This window comes from Carcharodon carcharias, chromosome 7 (assembly GCF_017639515.1).
Source record: "Carcharodon carcharias isolate sCarCar2 chromosome 7, sCarCar2.pri, whole genome shotgun sequence".
NCBI classification, from domain to species: Eukaryota; Metazoa; Chordata; class Chondrichthyes; order Lamniformes; family Lamnidae; genus Carcharodon; species Carcharodon carcharias.
In genome coordinates, this window is record NC_054473.1 from 67,826,049 (window position 1) to 67,843,828 (window position 17,780).

A 17,780-nucleotide genomic window follows, 5' to 3' on the forward strand; every position below is an offset into this window, starting at 1 on the left:
TTGTCTTTTACATGCCGCTGATCTTATCTCCACAATACGCTTCTCACTATCCCTTTTCAGTCACAGTCTGCTGCTTAAAAGAAGAAATAGGATGTAAACATTCCAAGCTGGCAAAAGTACCTTATGCAACAAAAATGGGCGCTGCCACCTCAAATGTCGACCTTAATTCCAGTTCCTTTTATAAATAAAAGCTGCAGATTGACAGGTCCATACATTATAACATAGAAATGATTTATCAAATTTTGAACATCACAGCACAGATTTTTTTTTAAAGTACATAGTTTAGGATTATTTTGCAGTCATCTTCTGATCCAACAGCAGACTGCATCAGTGTATGATTTAAAATGCAACTTTGGAAGCATGTAACAAATATCACAGCTTGCCCACTGGACAATGTTGATTGCTTCAACATTAATCGTGCTCTACAAAACCATCTTAAACCAATTTTAAACAAAAGCTGTTAAAATGTAAGATAACTTGTTGCATACATTACAATCCTATCATCAACACTCTCAAGAATCAGTTTCTTCTCCCTTCCATTCCTTCACTGTGGCTGGGTCAAAAATCTTGAACTCCCTCCCTAATGGCACTGTGAGTGAACCTATACCACGTGGACTGCAGTGATTTGTTATGACTGAGCAGTTGGTAAAGCTGAGTTATTTAAAAATCCCAGAGGGAAACTTTAAGCAAACCACTTAATCTATAATTTTAAGTGTTATGTTTGAGATGCGACTCTAAATTCAGGAATCAGATCACCAGTTCTTAAGACTTTACACTAAACTAAATGAAACATTTTATTAATTTGCAGGGGTTAAAATATATATACACGGCTACAAATTACTACTATCATAACTTTTAACAAATTCTCAAACTAATCTCCATTAAGGCAACAGCAATCCATAGACTTAACCAGACACCAGGCGAAGCATTTTCACCTTACGAATTCAAAATGAGGTTCTTTTCACTTTGGTTCCTGTGGAGACAGCTGGAGGCTTGCAGCTGCCTTTTGATCTTACGTTGCCTCAGCTCTGCACACACAATACTGCTGAAGTTATACCTAGCACTTCTCATTGAATGTAAATTCTTATTGTATCACCAGCTTCTTTGAACTCCACCTTTTATCAATAAACCCCTTTTAATCGTACCAATTTTATTAGTAATATAAATATATTGCTTGGTGTCCGCTAGCTAGGTGTCAGATTTCACCCCACTTCTTGAATGCTCGATTCAAAAAATATAAATATACTCTATTTCTCTTACATATCAAAACTAGTACACATCAAGGCACCCAGACTAGCTGGCTTTAATCCAGTGAAGACACACCCACAGACTCAACTTTTATTTTGAAACAAAAATATTTTCCAATAATATATACATTAGTAGCTTCATGACAGAGTCAAGAAGGCAACTCACCACCACCTTCTCAACGGCAATCAGGAATGGGCAATAAATGTTGGCCTAGCCAGCGAAGCCCACATCCTGTGAAAGAATTACAATAGTTGATTGTTTTTTTTAAGCAAGTGTGCATGCTGAGCAGCATAGGCCTACAGAGAATTGTTCAAGAGATGGGGCTGGCAAGCTTCAAGGCAGTAGTGGTACAGTCTTAATGTCACCTGTTGTGTTTCTTCTGAGCCTGGAAAGGTTATCATTTGTTCAATGCAGTCTTCTCACCCCAGGCTCTATGGTTTAAAAAGAAGGATTTAACCTTAGCACTGAGATCACACCAGTCGTCTGAATAATTAGACAGACACATTTGGCCCGTCCCAAAAAAAACCTGCATTTTCCCCAGTCACGTAACTGAGCTAACTCTTGATCAAGTCTTAGGTTTTCAACTCCAGGACGGAAACCCCATTTGAAGTGTTGTTCAGTCTTTGGTTGCAGCAATCTTCCGAATTCAATTGGTGCAGACATAGAAAAATTCTGAATGTTTACAGAGCTCCATTTGCTTTTGTCCATAACAATTCTTGAGTTAAACCATGCATGCTGCTGAGTCTGATATCTTTCCAATGAATACCCGGAACATTGTTTTGTGTACTACAGATTCAGAGGCTGGGAGCTGGACGCTGTTGGACATTCACCAAGACCTGATGGTGGTCAGCTGTTCGTCCCCTAACTGTCCGCCCGCTTTGGTAAGGAGGCTTTTGGGTTAAATTGGACCCAAACTATTTATGTTTTAAAGATGGTATGAAAGTTGAAATATAATACTTATCACAAGTGTAACTACAGAAAGCACCTAGGTATGGGGTAATAAAGAGTCTGACAATATTAACCAAGTATACATTTTTAAATATTCAACTTTATTATTTATTAGCCAAATAATATCAAAACTCGCTGTGCAGTGTTTTATTGATTTTTTTTTTATCCCAGTTTGTGGCACTTGTGAATTTTGAATGTTCATATTAGACAAATAAGCTCAGTAATGCACCTGCACTAGCACAATTTTCCTTATGTGCTGACAGATGGCAGCCCAAGATTAAGCTGAGGCTCACTTTTACATCTTTCTTGTGCTGTACCTGAGCTTTTTCCAGTCCTCAGCACTAACAGACCTCACCTTGAGTCCAAAGGTTCAATGAAAAGGATACAAAACATTTCGAGAGGTTGCCCAACTCCAGTAATTTGGTTCCAGACACCAATGCCACATGATGTTTGCTACAATGGTGAGAATCTCATTATGTCGCATCCCAAGTCTGCACAAGAAACTTTTATTTTTGTATCGCCATACTCACATTTACTTCAAAGAAGCAAGTCCATCATTAGCCAACATGCTCCTGCAATGTAAACTTTTGAATGTGTTTTCAGTTAAAAAGAAGTCACAGTTGTTGAGACAATGAAAAAGGTGCATTACCGATGACAATATCATGTGCCCCTGTACACAAAATGCTTTGCAAAATGCTCTACCATGCATTGCTTAGCCTCTTTAACTTCACTGCATGGCATGAATAATTATTGAGCTCTGCAGAAGTTGAGTGAGTCGGTATCGAAGCATCAAAGGTCCGACACTACAGAGAATGGTTTCCTCCCCATTAACTTGACCTTCACCTGCTAACTCAACACAGCACACGCCAAAGCCCTAACCACACACTTTTGACAGGACATAACTGACCATAATTGCTAAGTTGCGTAAAAGCTATTTTGGTTCTATAGAAAGTAGGTTTCCTGCCAGCTGCAGGCAAAGAACAAGGGATCGCTTGGGTGGCGCTAGATGAAGCGGAACCATTGCCCGAAATAGACTGGAAAATCCTGACTTTTACACCTCCATTTGAACAGGCGAATCCTAAATTCCGTAAGTAGCTTGGGACCATTTGCATTGCCATTCTGGCAGACCCTAAATCTGAGGTTATTTATATTTCTATTAATGATTCTTTTTTATCCCTCGATTATCGGTGCCTGCTCACAGCTACCCATAACCTTATTTCATGAAAAACTTGACATTTTTCCAAGTTGCTGTGTTTTAAATTGCCTCACGTGCCAATTTCACACCCGTGCATAAATTGCTCGGAGCTGTTTTTCTCCACATAATTAATTCCTAAATGTTTGTACTTGTGAAGTTAGGACAATATTTATATGATGGCCCAAACATTAGTGGGTTATTTGATTGTGGAAGGTGTCACAGCCAAGCTTGATCCCATGTTCTCCCAACCTTCATACATGTACATAACAGCAGGGCTCACTAGATAATTAGCAAGAAGTTCCCAGAAACATCTAGTTTGTTTGGCATAATACGACACCAAATGAGCCATTACTTACTAGGCCATCAGGAGACAGCTCTTACTCAGTTTCATATTGTTTTTATTATTTCATATTCTGGTCTTGATTGCTAATAGGGTAAAGGAGTAACACCAGTAACTTGGAACTATATTGCTGTTCCTTTATTGTCCTGGAACTCCCTCCCTAAAAGCACTATGGGTGTACCTACACCACATGGACTACAGTTTTTAAAGAAGGCGGCTCACCACCACCTTCTTAAGGGCAATTAGGAATGGACAATAAATGCTGACCTTGTCAGTGATGTCCGCATCCCATCAATATTTTTTTTTTAAAAGGATGAAAGATTGAGATTGAGCTCTGTCATGCAAGAATTTGCCTAGATCCTTTTATCTGGCGCAATCATGATTTGCTTATGTTGGAATGTCAAACTGGTTAATGTGCACAGTTAGACCCTGATTTACTTCCCACCATCACAAAAGATCCATTGTGACTTCCCATATTGTGCTCACAGTCAAATTGTTTTTAATTTGAGGAATAAGGAGATGTGGGACACCAAGAGTCACCTAGAAATGAGCTCAGAATTATTTCATAACATCCATGTTATTTTGTTTTATTTTAACTGTTTTTTCCTTCTCGATTTGCTGATAGCTGGCCTGCAATTTGAAAGTATCTTACTCATACCTGGTCATGAAAAGGAAGTCAAACCTCCACTTGTTGTAATTCCACATGGTGAGTAGAAGCACATGCCGCACTTTGCTCTGGAAAATGTGCATGAAAGGAAACAGGAGTAAAATGTTGAACTGTGTCCTGTTTACATTTGTTTCTTGGTTAAAACAGATATTCCACAGAAAAAGTGACTTTAGAAGAATCAGGGTAAAATTAAACACACTGGTATCTACCAGGAGGAGGAAAATTTAAATGAAAAGAGATTTTGATTTAGAAAATATCCACAAGGTGGATGCAGGTGGAGAGAGCTGGAGAATCTTTAAAGTCCATGTGTAAACTTTTGTTTGAACTGTATGTACTTACGACATTCCAATAATTTAGAATTGTATGAAGGGCTGCTCTTTGGGTGATGGGAAGAAACCTTGTAGAACTTCCTCATAATAAGGTAGATTGTACCTGGAAGGATCATCTGCCTCATGTTCCGTCCCTGAAGTTCTTCCTCCATTTAAATTAAGCCTGAAGATTAAAGATTATGAGAAGCAATACAGATTTTATTAATTTTTAAATGTGGGAATATTTAAACTATAGGAGAGTTGTTGGACTTGTCTGTTGGCTCTCAGAAAAGTAAAGATTTTACTTAATTCATTCACGGGATATGGGCATCATTGGCAAGGTAAAGCTAGTATTTATGGGCCATTCTTTAGCATTAATGGTCCTTGCGAAGGTGGAGGTGAGCCTCCTTCTTGACGACCAAGTGGCTTGCTAGGCCATTTCAGAGAGTAAAGAGTCAAATGCATTCAGGCCAGACTGAGTAAGATCATAAGAAAAAGGAGCAGGAGTAGATCTTGCTGCCTCCGCCATTCAATAAGATCATAGTTGACCTGACTGGAGTCTTAATTTCACTTTGTTGCCTGCCCCCGATAACTGTTGTAGATCAAATATCTGTCTATCTAACTCTGCCTTGAGTATATTCAGTGACCTAGTCTACACTGCTTTCTGTGGAAGAGAACTCCAATAAGAAACGACCTCTGAGAGAAGGAATTCCTTCTGATCTAAGTCTGAAATGGGCAGACCCTTATTTTTAAACTGTGCCCCTAGTTCGACATTCCCCCATGAAGGGAAACATCTTCTCAGCATCTACCCAATGAAGCCCCTCAGAATAAGTTTCAATAAGATCACGTCTTAAAGGCCCAACCTCCTAAACCTTTACTTATAAAACAATCTCTTAATTCCAGAATCTGCCAAATGAACCTTCTCTGAACTGCTTCCAATGCAAGTATAATCCCCCCTTAAGTAAGACCAAACCAGTACACAGTACTCTAGGTGTAGCCTCAGCAATTTTCCGTACAGTTGTAGCAAGACTCCTCTACATATATACTCCATCCCTGTTGCAATAAAGGCCAATATTCCACATAACTAGCTAATTACTTGCTGTACCTGCATGCTAACTGTTTGTTATTCATATGGGAGGATACCCAGTTCCCCCTATATTGCAATATTCAGCAGCCTCTCTCCATTTAAACAATATTCTGTTTTTCTATTCTTCCTAAAGTGGACAAAATTGCATTTTCCCACATTATACTCCATTTGCCAAATTTTTGTCCACCCTCTTAACCTACCTATATTCCTTTGCAGACTATTTGTATCCTCCTCCCACGCTTTCCTACGTACCTTTGTATCATCAGCAAATTTGGCTACAATGCAAGTAAGGACATCAAGTTTCATTCCCTAAAGGATATCAGTGAAACATCTGGGTTTTTACGAGAATGCAGTAATTATATTGTCATCGTTACTAATGCTGGCTTTTTATGCCATATTTATTAATCAATTGAATTTAAATTTTCCAGCTGCTGTGGTAGGATTTGAACTCATGTTGTTGGATCATGCTTCCAGGCATTTGTCATTCGTGAGGATTTACCTAAAATATAAGTTTCCTCAATGTACATTATTGACCAATGTTTTCACCCCTGCTTATAATGAACACTTTTACCATTGATGTCCAAGGTAGAATCCCTTGCTTGCACTGCTTATTTGATCCAATGAGATTATTCAACTAAATTGCATCAATTAAATGAAGATTTTAGTTAAATATCCTTTCATTTTGAAACAGCTCTTCTAACTGTTCAGCTTTTAGCACCCCTCTTTTTGCATCCCTCTGACCTGTGGTTTTACATTGTGTTCAGTTAAGTCACATTATCACTTTTTAATGTTTTTAGTCACCCTCTTGTTTTCTCCTTGTCCCCTCTCATAAGGAAGGGGACATTTTTTGATACTTTGCCTCTGCGGACATTGAAAGCCTAAACAAAGATAAAATAGTTTATCTTTGTACTGCTGGAACAAACAGGGTCAATTCCACTCTCCTCACGGCAGGAGAAATATTACAGAAATTAGTGTGGACTTTATAGCTGTCACCATGAGATACATTTTTCTCATTCATTCAGTTTAGCAGGAAAATAGATGTAAAGCGTATATAATATGGCATTGCCTATTTTACAATTGTCATTTTTAGCAAATAATGAGCAAACCAAGAATTGTATATGCATGCTGTACTGGACAGTTCTAAAAGAGCCTTGTGAAATCTTTCCTCAAGAATATTTTTTGTATGGGATTTTGACTTCGCATTTCGCACAATTGTTTGCTATTTGGGGTGCAGTGACTATCCATTTGTAGACAAGCCAAAAGGAGAAATGGAAAGGAGCTGCAGGTTTATTCTCGTGTCAGTAGCCCACTCAGCCATGTTAACATACATTTTAATGCCAGCTCTCTCAGTCTATTTGCTTCATTCTGCAGGGGGACCTAACTCGATCTTTGTTGTCAGTTGGATGTTGCTGCCTGTTGCACTTTGTAAGCTGGGATACGCAGTGCTGCTCGGTTAGTACCAGATTTGGTAATTCTGTTTTTGACAATTTCCCTCCCTACTCCATTTTGTATCCACTATGGGTGTGGTTTTGCATTAGCCAAGCGTAAATTAGTACGTTACCCAAAAAATAATTCGATCCCTGGGGCTGTACAGCTGAATTCAGCCTTGTCTTCAATCAGCAAACGCACAAAAGGGACCAGTCAGTGAGTCACAAGTGGGAAGCCTGGTTTATTTTTCCTTTTTTGCTTTAGGGGCTCTGAGGACATTGCAATTGGGGGTTTATCTTTGCTCTCCAGGATGATTCCCATGTACAGATTGGATGTGCAAAATCCGACACCCTCGGAACTGAGACCATGTCGGATTTTGGATTTTCCCGGGTTTTGGACAATAAAGTCAGGTAGCTTATCCTCGGCCAAATTCAATGAGTAAGAAATGCATGAAAAATAATCAAACGTTTACATACAGTTTGAAAAAGAACAAACAATATATTTTAATAAAGTATGAGAAAGAATGCATAATAATGTATACATAAAGTTTGAAAGAAAATGTGTTTTGTATATACTAAATATTCTTCCTGTGATCCTCTTTCAAAGTAAGATGCACAAAAATGAACACTGAGTCCTTTACATCTCACTGAAGGTTGAGCTTGAGAGAGCTGTTGAGGGAGAGGGCTCAGCTGAGATGTCTGGGGTTGATGACAGGCCAGCAATAGGATTTTCCAAACCAGGAAATTGTATTTGAAGTGGCAGTTGAAGTCAAGTCAATAGTACTCTGCTGGGATGCTTTATTAAAGAGATCAGCTTCTTAAACCTTGGCTTCTCTATGAGTGGCTTCTCTAAAATCTTGTAAACCCACATTATCTCTTGTTCCAATTTGAAGCTAGAGCATTAATTAAATCTTCATGCATATTTATACATTTATCTATCGACTTTCCCTGCTTGATCACCAGTGTCATCATCGTCATTCTCACTGTTTTTAATTGTTCATCTGGATGTAAAACTATTTCTACAATTTCACCATAAGTGTGTGAATGACTGGAGCATCGTTGTCTATGTTCATAAGCTCTTTGATTTCATATTTCATTCAATGATTGCATAGCTTGAGAAGACAACCCTTTCGCATGCTCTAACACTTCAGAAATCATTTCTTTCTCATTAGACATGTGAAATCCTTAAAATCAGCAGCAGCATCTTCATCAGCATCAAACATAGTTGCCGGTTACAAGTTGTGCCAAGGTTTAGTCATGGTGTCTTTAGTCTCTTGATTTCACGCATGTGCCGCAGACCAGATGGCATCCTTCACTAAAAATTATTTTTGGAACCTTTCTGTCCACAGGTCTCGATTCACAGTACTAGGCATTTGCCTCATCATTTTGCCTTTATACTTACATGGACCTTAACATCATTGATACAGCGAAGGATCAAGTCATTTTATGTTCTGGGGTAAATATTTGGCCACAGTGTCTTTCATGAGAAGTTCAGCGTAAGGATGTGCTGAGCAATTGTCAAATAACAACAATACCTTACACTTTTCATCAAGCCCAACTGACTGACAATGAGCGTAAGCCTCAGGAACAAAGTACGTCTTAAACTAATCTAAACAAATTTGCCTGGTTATCCATGCTCTCTAGTTAGCATAATAATGACCTGGAAATATTTTTACCTCCTTGAAACATCTTGGACGCTGGCTTTTTCCGATGCTTACACTTATATGCCCCAGCTGCATTAGCAAAACCAGGCACAGTAAGCCTATCTTTTGTGTCTTTTACATGTGTTGGTGCCACCTCATCAGTTGTTGCTAAAGTTTTCCTTGATATGTAATGCCAAAATAGGAATTTTTCATCGGCATTATAGATTTGTTCAGCTGAAAGGTTTTCATCAGCGATTAACTTGGGGAACTCATCAACTAATTTTCAGCTACCTCATAATCTGCTGAGGCTTTATCACCGCACATCTTGGGCAGGATTTTACCATTGGTGAGCGGAGGCAGGGGCGGGGCCCATTCGCCGACGCAGGATGACATCGGGCGGAACTCCTGACATCACCTGCCCCATTTAAATTTTCAGGAAGGTGGGGGGTGTAGCAAATTCAGCTGCACACCCGCCGAACTGTCAGTGGCCAATTGAGGCCATTGACAGGATCAATTAAGTAATTAAAAGACCTGCTCGTCCAACTTTAAGGTTGGCAGGCAGGCCAGGAACCCCAGCGGCAACTAGAAAAAACATGAAACCTCATCCACTGGCAGGATGAGGTTTCATGTAGGGTTTTAAAAATTTGAATAAAGTTGTTATGGAAATTATGAACATGTCTCAGCTCATGTGACATTGTCACATGAGGGGACATGTAAGGGAATTTTTTTTTCCTATTTTTAGTATTGTTGAAAGTAGAGCCAATCAACCTGAGGTAGCACTTAGCCTCAGGGAGATGAGTGTGCTCTTTCGTGCACATGCGCAAAAGAGCGCACTCTCAATTTTAGGGATTCCCGCCTGCCCACACAGGGAGCGCATAGCTCCCTTAATTGACCTACCCACATTAATTGGCGCTGCGCCTCCGATCGGGGGTGCCGATCGGATGCGCGCCCACACTCGCCAGCCCATCAATTTCACCCCCACCCCCCAATGGGGGATAATTCTGCCCCTTGAGTTGCTATATTCCATGATGCCTTTTAAATTTGGTTAACCAACCTGAAGTGTAGTCTCATGGAGTTGAAATATTCAGTTAATTGCAGAAAATCTTGGCTTGCTTAACCAACATCTGCCAATCAATGGCATCCTCTCACTTTTCCACTGTCACATTCACTCCACAGCACTCTGTCTCAATCATCATTTCCAGATTTAGGTATCATTTTTCATTTATTCAATTCTTTCTGAACATGATTTTCAGCATAAAACTTTTGTAATCTGGTCTTTCTCTTAAATCCGAAATGGTGGAGGTACCCACCCATACTCCTCACTCAGTTTTCGCATGGACGCACCACTATCTAATTTTTGTAGTAATTCCACTTTCTTAGCTACAGACAATGAATTATGCTTCATATTTTCAGTGCTGCCCATGAGGATATCTGCTGGCCTTTGACATGATTGCAATGGTAAAAAGCACAGGAAATCACAGAAAATGATACTGGTACAGCAACAGCAGTTTGGGCTAGGCTGGGCGGGGTGGGGTTGCAGGTTGTTGAGGTCAACTTAGAGCGTGAAAACTAGAACAGTTGCCACTGTAGACAAGCGGTGAAGCTGATAACCAGCCCGCCTCATCACCAAGAATGAGCGCCTAGTTGAATTGTCCCGGTATTTGAGCAATAAGTCCGAATTTCATTTAACTGAATATCAAATAGAATATTTTCAAAAATTTCAGTTTTGGAAAGGCCAGATTTGCGAAGTACCACCTGTAGTGAATGGTTTTCGTAGGGGAGGATGAGGCTTGATATGGTCCAGCTACATCTGGTGATGGATGGCTTTATCAGTTGCTTTCCAGATCACTCCTAAGTCTGCATCACTGGGAACTGAGGAAGCAAAGATGGGTATACCAAGGGAGTGACCAGGATAGAAGTGGGTAAAGATCTTTCTGGAAACAAGCACATCAATAGTAGAGGTATGGCGATAGTTTAGCTAATTGAACAAACGAACAAGGTGCAGGAGTAGGCCGTTTGGCCCTTCGAGCCTGTTCCACCATTTAATAAGATCATGGCTAATTTGATAGTAACCTCAAGTCTGCATCCCCCTTTCCCCGATAACCTAACACCCCCTTGCTTACCAAGAATCTATCCACCTCTACCTTAAAAATATTCAAAGACTTTGCTTCCATTGCCTTTTCAGGAAGAGAGTTCCAAAGACTCATAACCCCCTGAGAGAAAAAAATTCACCTCATCTGTTTTAAATGGGTGACCCCTTATTTTTAAACAGTGACCTCTAGTTCTAGATTATCCCACAAGAGGAAACCTCCTCTCTATATCCACCCTGTCAAGTCCCCTCAGGATCTTACATGTTCCAATCAAGTCACCTCTTACTCTTCTAAACGCCAGTGGATACAAGCCTAGCCTGTCCAACCTTTCCTCATAAGACAACCCGCCCACTCCAGGTATTAGTGTGGTAAATCTTCTCAGAACTGCTAACGCATTTACATCCTTCCTTAAATAAGGTGACCAATACTGTACACAGTACTCCAGATGTGGACTCACTTGCCAAAATGGACAATTTCACATTTTTCCATAATATACTCCATTTGCCAGACCTTTGCCCACTCACTTAACCTATCCATATATGTTTGTAGCCTCCTTATGTTCCCTTCACAAATTACTTTCCTACCTATTTTTGTCTTATCTGCAAATTTGGTAACCATCCCACCCATCCTTTCATCCAGGTCATGTATATAAATTGTAAGCAATTGAGAACCGAGCAGTGATCCACGTGGCATACCACTCATTACACCTTTGGCAACCTGAAAAAGACCCATTTATGCCTACTGTGCTTCTTGCTAGCCAGCCAATCTTCTATCCATGCCAATATGTTACCCCCTATATCATGAGCTTTTATTTTCTGCAATAATCTTTGATGTGGCACCTTATCAAATGCCTCCTGGACATCTGAGTACAGTACATCCACCAGTTCCCCTTTATCCACAACACATGTTGCATCTTCAAAGAACTCCAATGAGTTGGTTAAAAATATCAGTGACTGCAGAAGTTGCATGGTGAATGGAAATGCCAAACATTTTGGCATTTGGATGAACATTTTGTTCCAGGGATAAATGTAGAGGAAATGGTGTTGGAAGGAGATAAGCAGTTGTATGTGGTGAAGGAAAAGGGGAAGTGATTGGAAATGGCCTTACCTATGATTGAGACCATGGAAGTAGAGAGGCCCCAAAAGAAAGCAAGCTCAAGGTGGTAGCCATAAATATGGGTAGGAGAGCGGCTGTCAATTGAAGAAAAAAAGTATGAGCTGTATGGAGATGAAGATCAACATCATTGGGACGAGGAGTTACTGAGGAAGGAAAGGAAAGCTATCCTAGGGCAGTGCTGTAAGGTGCTAGGTAACCATCTTTTGGTCATAGGTTGAACAACTCTGTTTTGCTTTGATGTTGATGCAATTGCCCAACACTGACATTCCACTTGCCTCACAACTGTACTGCAGGCATTCACCAAGTATCTTTAGACAGCACCTTCCAAACCCATGACTGCTACCATCTAGAAGGACAAGGGCAGCAGATGCATGGGAACACCACTGCCTGGAAGTTCCCCTACAAGCCACTCACCATCCCGACTTGGAAATATATCGCCGTTCCTTCACTGTCACTGGGTCAAAATCCTGGAACTCTCTCCCTAACAGCACTGTGGGTGTACCAAGACCACATGGACTGCAGTGGTTTAAGAAGGCAGCTCACCACCACCTTCTCAAGGGCACCTAGGGTTATTTCTGACTTAAATTAAACTACTCTTGTGGGCAGTCCTTCTAACATATAATCCTGGTTGACTGTCGAGCCCAGGGAAGTAAATTATTTGCCTGACCTTGTTGTGGGACCATTGAGAAATCTTAATCTTAAATCATTAGTCTAGCTTAGTTCTACTGTGCTACCATGAAGCCTTAGTTTCCCCATGCCCTTTCACTCCTTCAAAACTATAGTTAAAGCAGAGGAGAAATGGAAGCAAACAGGGCAGTAAAAAATAAAACATTCACCACTTCCCTCAGATAAAATGCATTATTCTGATCTGTACGGCAGAAACTGATACCCTGGCAGTGTTTTCTTGTAATGTTCGCTTGCCTTGTAGATTATCTATATGGCCCCACCCTGCCTTCCGAGCTTTGTAATAAGTATTACAATTTGGATAATTCGCTTCATCTGTGCTTGTTTGGCTCTTAAAAGCCAGCTGCTAACTAATTTAAATAAAATTGCAGTTATGCTGTAACATCAATACAGATCTAACCTATCTCGTCTGAACTAAAACAACTGTGAATAGCAAGAACTGGGACACATGAACTCATTAGAGTCATAGAGGTCTACAGCACAGAAAAAGGCCCTTCGGCCTATCGAGTCTGCACCAGTCAAACAAGTACCTGACAATTCTAATCCCATTTTCCAGCACTAGGCTTTGAATGCCATGGCATCGCAAGTGCACATCCAAATACTTCTTAAATGTTATGAGGGTTTCTGGTTCTACCACCCTTTCAGGCAGTGAGTTCCAGATTCCCACCACCCTCTGGGTGAAAACATTCTTCCTCACATCCCCTCTAAACCTCCTGCCCCTTACCTTAAACCTATGCCCCTGGTTATTGATCCCTCCACCAAGGGGAAAAGTTCCTTCCTATGCCCCTCATAATTTTATACACCTCAATCATGTGTCCCCCCCCCACCACTAATCTCCTCTGCTGCAGGGAAAATAACCCCAGTTTGTTCAATCTCTCCTCATATAAAACTCTCCAGCCCAGGCAACATTCTGGTAAATGTTCTCTGCACTCTTTCCAGTGCAATCACATCCTTCTTACAATGTGGATTCCAGAACTACATGCAATACTCTAGCTGTGGCCTAACCAGCATTTATACAGTTCCAGCATAACCTCCCTGCTCTTATATTCTATGCCTTGGCTAATAAAGGCAAGTATCCCATATGCCTTCTGAACCACCTTATCTATCTGTCCCGCTACCTTAAGGGACTGGTGGGCATGCACACCCTTGGTACTTGCCAGGGTCCTACCATTCATCGTGTATTCCCTGCCTTGTTTGTCCTACCCAAGTGCATCATCTCACACTTATCCGGATTAAATTTCATTTACCACTGATCAGCCCATCTGACCAGCCTGTGTACATCCTCCTGTAATCGAAGGCTATCCTTCTCACTATTTACCACCCTACCAATTTTCATGTCATACGTGAACTTATTGATCAACCCTCCTACATTCAAGTCTAAATCGTTTATATATACCACAAACAGCAAAAGACCCAACACCAATTCCTGTGGAACCCCACTGGACACAGGCATCCAGTTACAAAAACACCCCTCAACTATCACCCTTTGCTTCCTGCCACTCAGCTAATTCTGGATCCAATTTGCCAAATTGCCTTGGATCTCACGGGCTCTTACCTTCATTATCAGTCTCCCATGCTGGACCTTATCAAAAGCCTTGCTGAAGTCCATGTAGACTACGTCAAATGCCCTCATCTACACACCTGGTCACCTGTTCGAAAAATTCAATCAAAATGGACATAACCTCCCCTTAACAAAACCATGCTAACTGTCCTCGATTAACCCCTGCCTCTTTAAGTGTAGATTAATTCTGTCCCTCAGAATTGCTTCCAATAGTTTCCCCACCACATTATTTTTTTATTATTTGTTCATGGGCATCGCTGGCTAGGCCAGCATTTACTGCCCATCCCTAATTGCCCTTGTTAAGAGGGCAGTTAAGAGTCAACCACATTGCTGAGGGTCTGGAGTCACATGTGCCAGACCAGGCAAGGACAGCAGATTAGTGAACCAAATGGGTTTTCACCACAATCAGCAATTGTTTCATGGTCATCATTAGTCTTTTAATTCCAGATTTTTATTGAACTCAATTTTCACCATAGTAGGATTCGAACCCTGGTCCCCAGAGCATTACCCTGGGCCTCTGGAATACCACTATGTGACAATACCACTATGCCACCGCCTCCCCTATGGGGATTGAATTACACCAAATGCAGCCTGCTTAATTTCTTAAATTTCCTGATAAAACCTTAAAAAAGCTGAAAAAATAATTTTCTTGTAGCATGTTACTTGCTTTTGGTCAGTTCTCAGACTGATGCAGTTATGATGCAGTGGAAACATTCTTTTTCCTTTCTCAGTATTTTTAGGGAGGTTGAGTCCATATTCTGTGAGAAATTTTTTTAATCAGCAAAAGTCAGGCCATTTTTAGTGGGATTATTTTATGTATTTTGCAGTGAACTACCGAGGATCCAGTGGCTTTGGACAAGACAGCATTCGCTCACTGCCTGGTAACATAGGAAGTCAAGATGTGAAGGATGTACAAGTAAGGAGTTAGTCAACAGCTTTCACATGAGTAGATGACACAGAATAACACTGCAAAAGAGTTTCAGCTCAACCCAATAATAAACATGTTTGCTTTAGGTATGGTGGACCAATGATAAATTGCTGTGTCGCAGAGGAAAACACAAAATCCTATACATTATTTTAGTGAGTGAAGCTGACCCAATTACTTTAAAGATTAAAATGAGGGCACTAACATTTATTGCTGGGTTTCTGTGTAGCATTGTTGTTCAACTTGTAAATGCAGTCTGTTAAATTATAGCTCCTTTACCATGATTTAACAGTTAAACAGAAACATTATGGAAGGATTACCCTCCTGTATCAAATAATTTGTAGGCTTACCTACTACCCATTAGGAGAAGTAGCAAATTTTGTTCACTTGCTGTCTGCCTGCTTAGAGACCTCTCATGCCAGCTCTTAAGAGTTGGAAGGAAGGCATGGAGCCAAGGCACACAGTTATTTGTCTATGAGTGGCTGTTATTATAGGAGAGCACATCAACATTCTTTACTGTTTCTGCAGAGTGCAGTACCTTAGAGCATGACTTTTCCTATTTAGTCATATGACTGGATATCTGATAATGTTGTTGTTCTCCTTCCACAGGCATTCCTATTAATAGATGGTTCCAAGAATTCTAGTTGTTGACTGTGTAGCTGTAGGCAGTAAGATGAGATTTTATTTGCACAGTGTGGGTATAAGAGTGGAGTGGATATAGATTCCAAATTAATTTGAGTGCTGCAACACAAGCAATGTGTTTTATTCTATAGTACAGTCACATTAACTTTAGTTAATTAGGGTTTGATTCTAGAGTGTGTCAATCCCCCGGTGTCCAAGGAAGATTTTGCTGGAAAAGGTGCTTGGGTCCTGTGGAGTTACTGCTCCCGATTAATTTAAAACTAAAGCACAGAATTGCTACCCGGTTGTCTTTACCCCCTGCCCTGCATGTGCTTATTTAAGAATTAATGGAGTTGGTGGGTTACTGAGATTCAAATGCTGGGGAATGTTGCATGAAATTTCATTTGTGCCACTTCCTGTGCCACATTGAATTTATGTTGATTTGTTCCTGCTAACTCCATGGTCTCAGGTTTGATCCTCGGTTTGTGCTAACTTTTCTGACCTTGGGTTGCACAGCAGTGAGGGTGCTTTAGGAGGCACCTTGTGTCCTGGTCAAGAGTTTCCACTCCTGGCCACTATGCAGTGAATGTGTGGAAAGTGAAATAAATGTGTGCCCCATCAACCCAGGACTAACTAAAGGAAAAGCCTCTTTGATGGTTCATAGTTTATCCAGTGAGTATCTCATCCATACAGAGCAGAAAATCCTATTTTTGATTCTCTGTACCTGCTGGGCAATAGTAGGACTGGGACATTGACACTTGGGTGGGTCGACCACCATCTCCTGACTTCTATTGGACCTATGCATGAGAAATGTCAGCTTAGGACATGGTTGGGCTTGTTTGCAGTGCTCCTTATGACTGAATTGCCTATCAATACTCATTGTCAAGCTTCACATATGAATAATGGCCACTTTGGTGAGTTCTGGAGGGGAGGACATGGAGATCAACTATGAAAATTTACAACATTTATTTAATTTCAGTGAGATGCATTACAGGTGTGTTTTTTTTCCTTTATGGTGGTTTTCATTTTGCAATTATTGTCATATCATAGAATGCATAGTGAAGCTTTAAAATTGAGTACATTGAAGAATACTGAAATCAATATATGCATGTACATGAGGTGAAGAGAAGAAGAGCGTTGGCACCTGTATTAGCCATGGAATTAGAATGAGGCTCCTTGATGCTGGCTTCAGTCACAACCTGCTTGTACTTACATAAAGAACTTAGTCATTCACAGGGAAAACCAGAGCCTGTGTTTTGTAACCAAATCATGTAATATTGCATTGAACACCAACAATTCCAGCTTGATTATGGGAACTGGAGTTGTGTAAATTTACGAAGAAACTTTCTTCAGTGCCACGTCAGTTGTCTTTGGCTAAAGGAGTTTGGTTGGAGGGTTTGGAAAGAAACCTTGTCCTCACAAAGAATGGAAAAAGAAATCAGCCATGCATGTCAGTCATGGTTTGACCGGAGTATTACAGTGAGGTGCTAGTGAGTGAATACTCCAGCACAGTGTCTGTTCTTGTACTGCTGTTCCAAAAGCTTCACTTTTATTTCAGTATGCTGTCGAAAGTGTGTTAAAAGAAGGGTGTGTGGATTCTGACAAGGTGTTACTGATTGGTGGCTCACACGGAGGCTTTATTGGCTGTCATCTGATTTGCCAATATCCTGGTTTCTACAAGGCATTTGCGACAAGGAATCCTGTCATTAATCTGGTTTCCAAGCTGGGGACAACAGACATTCCTGACCAGTGAGTGCAGACTTTCCTTCCTGGATTCAGTATGTTTTTAAATAATATACTTTAGATTTTGTTTCCAGGGGTGTTGCCAGGTATAAATGCTTGTGTAAAGAGTGCATCCATTGGTAGATTCCTGCTCTGGTGAAGAGTAAGATTCTGGCACTTTACTGAGTTAACTCCAGT

The 17,780-nt window shown here is 40.6% G+C and overlaps 1 protein-coding gene across 5 annotated transcripts in view; it reads left to right on the plus strand.

The window, feature by feature from the left end:
- LOC121279656 (acylamino-acid-releasing enzyme-like) overlaps nucleotides 1-17,780 on the plus strand; it is a 63,357-nt gene that overhangs the window by 37,527 nt on the left and 8,050 nt on the right. For 4 of the 5 annotated variants that reach the window (XM_041190868.1, XM_041190869.1, XM_041190866.1 and 1 more), the window contains 6 exons: nucleotides 2,041-2,129; nucleotides 3,145-3,283; nucleotides 4,357-4,437; nucleotides 7,165-7,245; nucleotides 15,142-15,230; nucleotides 17,419-17,609. In XM_041190868.1, the coding sequence (XP_041046802.1) occupies nucleotides 2,041-2,129; nucleotides 3,145-3,283; nucleotides 4,357-4,437; nucleotides 7,165-7,245; nucleotides 15,142-15,230; nucleotides 17,419-17,609 (670 nt within the window). The remainder of the gene's footprint in view (nucleotides 1-2,040; nucleotides 2,130-3,144; nucleotides 3,284-4,356; nucleotides 4,438-7,164; nucleotides 7,246-15,141; nucleotides 15,231-17,418; nucleotides 17,610-17,780) is intronic. The other variant, XM_041190870.1, reaches the window with a different exon arrangement.